At 43.5% G+C, this 5982-nt stretch overlaps 1 protein-coding gene across 2 annotated transcripts; it reads right to left on the reverse strand.

Moving 5' to 3' along the window:
* Window positions 1-2146: 2146 nt before the first annotated feature.
* mfsd5 (major facilitator superfamily domain containing 5) lies at window positions 2147-4928 on the reverse strand. Of its 2 annotated transcripts, none has more exons than XM_072696701.1 (2): window positions 4683-4928; window positions 2147-3989 (listed from the first exon to the last, which is right to left on the reverse strand). In XM_072696701.1, exon 2 carries the CDS (start codon window positions 3878-3880, stop codon window positions 2435-2437), a length of 1446 nt encoding a protein of 481 aa, XP_072552802.1. In that variant the 5' UTR covers window positions 3881-3989; window positions 4683-4928; the 3' UTR covers window positions 2147-2434. The 2 variants fall into 2 exon arrangements, with proteins under 2 accessions (XP_072552802.1, XP_072552803.1); XM_072696702.1 differs by having other exon boundaries at window positions 2147-4358.
* Window positions 4929-5982: the final 1054 nt, after the last annotated feature.

Here is a 5982-nt window from a genome sequence, read left to right on the forward strand (position 1 = left end):
CCTTTAATCGTCTTTTTTGTACTAACGAACAGTTACAAAAGGGCCTGCCCGCAAAACAAACCAGCAACAGAGCTGGTTAACGTTTGGAGAGCATAAGCCAGTATGCATGTTAACCTGATTGAGCCTAAATGTCCTGTTTGGTTGGACCACAAAGGTCTGATGTATCTGTACTTTTTCATTCCAATCAACCCACTGTTGAGGAACGTTTAGAGTTTTCTTCAATTTGAAACTGTGGAGGAACCTCCTAAAGTGCATTGAGGAAGCTTCAAGGAACCGTTTCCTTCTAAAAACCTTTTCTTGAAGTGTCCTCAAAGTACTTTAAAAGTGGTCCTCCACTTTCAAACTGAAGAACCTCCAAAAGTTCCTCAAGGAACTTATACTTAGAAGCTTTCATGCTTATACCTGCTTGTTATCCATAGGCCAGTCTGGCCCTATAAGATGTTCGTACAAAAGGACCACTACAAAGTCACAGCGAATGTTTGTGTCCACTCTGTTTGGTTCTATGCACTTGTGGCATTAGTAAGGAGGACCATTAAATTGGCTCCATGACCAGTTTTGAACCCATTTAACAAAAGATGGTTAATTTAACACAGTGTGAAAAGCTACTGTTAGAGGATACCATTACTTTCATGAACCCAGTGCTGAATCTGGAGTTTGATTCATGTGGCGAAGTGTGTCAGATGGCTTTGCTGTTTCACAGTGCATTAAAATAGTAGTTGAATACAGCTGGATGACCATCCAGTACAGCAAAAAGCATTAAAAGAACTCTTAACATTAACAAGTTAGTCCTCAAAATGGAGATATAATGAAGAACAAAAACACTCTCTTAGAGACCCTAAGAAAGTATATAATTACAGGTAGCATCTCACAGTAGGGCACTTTAAATAAGGCTGCATGACAGCCTACATGAGCCTTTCCTGACATCATGATGACATAAGGCTGTATAAAAGCTTATTCTGACAAGCATTCAAAGGGATATGGGAAGTGTTATGACCTCTGATGATTGCTGGAAGAAGCCTTTATAAAAAAAAAAAGTATGTAGGCTTATGTCAGCTTCTTCTGAAGAGCTTATGTAGGGACCATGTAGCTTTACAAGTGGTATTCCACAGTAAAAGGTTACCCAATAATGATTAAAGAACCTGCATGTGTGTTAACCTTATACTGTCTGAACGTCTCGTTTTTGGTCGGATCATAAAAGTCTGATGCATCTGCAGGTTTTCGTTCCAAACAAGGAGAAGCTCAAAGGTGTGTCCCAGTTGCGTACTAATTACGTACACTAACTAGTATGTAATATACATAGGATAGTCAAGGTTAAGCATGCTCAAATATCCAAGATGCATACTTAGAACGCGATGAAAAGTGGAAAGGGCAGAGCTACGCAGCTGGAAAAATGGAAGGGGAAGGGGAAAAAAGGTGCAAGTGCACCAGCAACGGTGGTTACATTAATATTTGGTGTACTAACCTGCCAAACCTGCACTGGGAAGATTAATATATAGATTATAAACTATAGAATAAAGGGTGTGGTACACAATTTGGGCCAAGTATTCAAAGATGGTGAGAGCTTGTCGGTTGGAATAAAAACCTGTAGCCCCAATAACATACTAATTAGTAATACTAACTAGTTCTCAAGTATGTAGTATGTAACATAGAAACGTCTTAAGTATACTCAAATATCCACAATGCATACTTAAAACCTGTTGCTTTTTGGGTGTGGTTTCAGTAGACACTTTAATCCCACAATGCAATGCAAAGCAGAGAGGGAGGAGCTACTCACATCTGCAAACCATGCAGCGGTGACGTCAGCAGGAGAACTTGCAATATACCCCACAGCATTAGTGTGTACTACGCACCTGGGATACAGCCTAAGACCGGTCAGACTAGGCTCAGCCATAAGTCTTAAAACTGTGGGGTGCTCCCCCCCTAGTGGGGAGCAGAGGAGTTGCAGGGGTGCAGGTTAGGGAGGAGGTGAAAAATGGCAAGAATTTTAATATTTAAAATGTACCACATGACTATTTTAATGGTTGTGACCAGGAAATTCATGCAGAACTAGTAACAATTGCAGAATTTGAATTAGAAGACCGAGACATTTACTCACTTCCATTGCAATGAATAGGAAACTGTCAAAAAATAGAAGTCAAAACATACATCTATGACACCACTAATGTCTTTAATGGCCAGTTCTAAACAATAAATACTGAATTCCCCCACATTTTGTTACAGACTTAACAAAACTGGACTCATGGGATATGTAAAAAAAGCAATGATACAGCAAAGACCTTCCCTGAAATGACCAAAACAAACGGGGGGGAAAAAAGCATCTTGGCAAGTGCTATGTAGTCCAGCACTTTAAAGATATTGTTTGGACTTCCAGTAGTTGTAGAGCACAAAGTCGTTCATCTTATAGACTTTTCTGCAAGCAAAGTCTTCGTTCTGCTTAAATCTCCCCCTCTCCTTTGGTCCCTTCTAGCCGTAGGTCTGCATCATTCCTCCCTAGGGTGAAAAGACTCACCACAGCTAGCAACGCAGCCAGCATCATCGCAGCACACCCTGCGAACATGTGCCTTGTGCCACTGCCTGTCTCTCCTCCTCCAGTGCCCGAAACCTCCCCATGTAGGGCCAGCAGCCCCAGGCAGGCCAGCAAGTGTAGCGGAAGGCGAAACCAGGCTAGCACACCGGCTCTGCGCTCCATAGGGATCACTCGGCCCTGGAGGAAGCTCACTGCAGGGAAGTAGAGCCCGCAGGCCAACTCCAGGAGCAGGAAAGCCAAAAGGGACTCCTTTGGCCTGGGCTGGCCTGGTGCTGTAGAGAAGATCAGCATGAAGAAGGAAAAGAAGGCCAGCAGCACTGCCAAGCACAGCAGGTGACCAGGCTGCAGCCGATAACGGTTCGACGTAGCTAAGCGGAAGAGCGTGGAGCCCGCCATGCTGGCGGCCATGAGGCAGGAGAAGACAATGCCTAGCGGAGGCCCGTGAGGGTCCAGCACTGGGGTCCAGAGAAAAACAAAGATATAGAGGACACTTTCGAAGAGGGCCTGTACCCCGCCCAGGAGCATGACTCTGCGATCCGAGAGGAGGCACCGCAGGCCTTCCACGCAGTTGCGACGGAAGCGGGCCTGAGCCGATAAACGTACCTGAGAGGGGTTTAGAGGGCCAAGGAGGGGGCCATTTTTGTCTCCGTCAGCCCTTTCAAGCTTTTCCTCTGCACCCCATTCAGACAGCACCAGCCAGCCACAAGCGACCAGGCTGGGGATGGCCAGCAGGAAAGGGGCTACAGGTCCCAGTTCCAACCATTCTGTGAATAGGTTGGCCACAAGCCCAGCACCCACCGCCAGCCCATGGTTCCAGTCTGCAACTTTGCCGAACGTCACAGGGATCCATTCTTTGGGAAAATCGTGCACATCGATGTGGCAATGCACATACCAGGCCTCAAACGCAGTGGTCAGCAGGGAAGTGGAGAGTCCGCCAAGCACACGGCCCAGAATGAGCACGAAATAGTCCCGCGACAGCTTGGTGAGGCAGCACACAGAATAGGTCAAGCAGAAAAGCATGCAGGTCTGCCTCCTGCCTAGAGCCTGGGACAGCCAGCCAGCCACAGGAGCAAACAGCACGCAAGAGGCCAGCCCGCAGACATACAGGATGGCGATTTGTGACTCCAGGAAACTGTAATGGCGGTAGAGCTTGTAAAGGTACGGTCCCTGCAGCCAATCGGCCCACAGAGCCAGTAGGTAGGTTTTCAGAAAGAGCCTCTGGAAGCGGCGGAAAGCTGGGTTGGCAAGCGTCACTTCAGTGGCTTGGGATGAAGTGAGGCGTCGTGCGGTGATCTCCAGACCCACGCACAGGACCACCAGGGCCACAAACGCAAGGTAAGCGGTCACAAACATGGCTGACCACAACCAGACTTCAGGTGCTCCTGGACAACTCCTGATCCACCCTACCAGCAGACAGTCCTCTTCACCGTCTCACTCCATTATGATTCATGTTGTGATGAGGCTACAACAAAAGAACAACATTGTAAAAAAAAAAAAATAGGCCAATAAACTGTATTGCAGCAAATTGTAGTGTATTGCACTGTTGTATCGTAACCACCATACTAGTCAGTGACCAGTGTGTAGCTTAAATCTGACATATTAGCTTGTGGCAAGAGCAGTGGCCTTCAACCCTTCTGCAGGTTTCAAACCTATCCCAAAACTCATGTCATCCAGCCAATCAATGGGTTCTGAAGACAGTAAATAATTGAATCAAGCGGGGTGGATTAGGGTAGGATCCAAAGTCGATGGGATGGTAGCTTAGCTCTCCAGGAGAGGAGCTGAAGACCACTGGGTTGGAGTGTTAAGACCCCATAAAGCATAGAGTGTGTTACTGTATTCAAATACAAAATGTAAACATCAGCATGTTAATGTGAGCCACATTTAAAAAAAAAAAATTATATTTACTGTAATAAAAACGTACTGAACTGACAGATCACTGCATCCACGGCATCATACTGAGGTGTGAATTTTGGGAATCTAGTAACTTCATCACAGCAACTGAAAACCACTAGCACTAGCCAAATAACTTGTGGCTAGCTACACGTTAACAGCCAGAACAAGAATTTCAATGAAGAAACACTGACTTAAATAAATAATCACCCCAAACCCAACATTCATTTAGATGGATTAATTAAGCTAACTCCGTTTCATTCACCTTGCAAAGTTGACAAGCCAGCCAGTCACCATTAGCTAGCCAGCTAGCTGCACACGTCCACAGCGTCGCATTCAGCCGTGTTGGAGACCGAAACTACGTCCTTTAGATGCTCATTATCTCGGCCCACCCTGTCTGAAGATGCCTGCTGTGCTTATTTACACCGAAACACTTTTCCATGCTACTTTTAACAACGCGAAAAACACAACAACTCGCTTCTCTTCGCAACCCAGTCCGTCCGCTCACTTCCGCCTAGCGTTATCATAACGACGTAGCACGTGACGCGCGCGTTCACGGCTGCGTTCAAAACCCCGCAGCTTCGCCCTGAAGAGTGCGCCCCAGTAGAAGTCATCAGAAGTGCGTGCGTCAGTATGTGTAGTGCAGTAGTGTGTGGTTTGGGACGCACCCATGAAGCATACAGACGGCGTAGGAGCTATTTTCTGCTCTATTATCTGATGTGTTTTAAGTTCGTATATTTTAATACATTTCTGTAAGAGCCAAAGAGTACAATAGTATTGGTACAGAAGTTTTTACAGAACACGTTTTTATTAATATTATTAGTATTATAGAATATTTAGTGTGGGGAAATGTCCTCAAGCCAAAGTAACCGAAGCAACTATGTCTGACATGGAAGCCAATTTCCTTTACTTTATTATTATTATTATTATTATTATTATTATTATTATTGTTATTATTATTATTATTAATATAAATTTTTATTTTATTTTAATTAATTTAATTAATCCAGCGCCTTATTAAAATTTCTTTATTATTAAAGTAATTACCATGTAATTATTTTCACAGTATCTTATAACTTTGAGATGCTAATGCATTATGTTAAGATACTATGTCATTATGTTTAGATATTATGTCATTATTTAAAGATGCTATCTCATTATTTTATGGTACAACGTCATTATGTTAAGTTACTACTTCGTTACTTTGAGATGATAAGTTATTATTTTGAGAAGCTATCTCATTATTTTGAGGTGTTATCTCATTACTTTGAGATACTATCTCACTGTTTTAAGGTACAACGTCATTATGTTGAGATACTACTTCATTACTTTGAGATGCTAAATTATTTTGAGGTACTGTCTTATTATTATTATTATTGCTTTCTCTGTTATTTGGAAAATGATTCATCATTATTCTGGGATGATTTCTTCGTTATTGTATGATTCTTTAAGCTTTTGGAATTATTGTTGGAATTTTTGGAGAGAGAGAGAGAGAGAGAGAGAGAGAGAGAGAGAGAGAGAGAGAGAGAGAGAGAGAGAGAGAGAAATCAACTCAAGGCACGGAC

This window comes from Salminus brasiliensis, chromosome 14 (genome assembly GCF_030463535.1).
Source record: "Salminus brasiliensis chromosome 14, fSalBra1.hap2, whole genome shotgun sequence".
Lineage (NCBI taxonomy): Eukaryota > Metazoa > Chordata > Actinopteri > Characiformes > Bryconidae > Salminus > Salminus brasiliensis.

What these genes read in the sequence shown, in the direction of transcription:
- mfsd5 (XM_072696701.1), bottom strand. Translation starts at nt 3,880, where the DNA reads ATGTTTGTGACCGCTTACCTTGCGTTTGTGGCCCTGGTGGTCCTGTGC.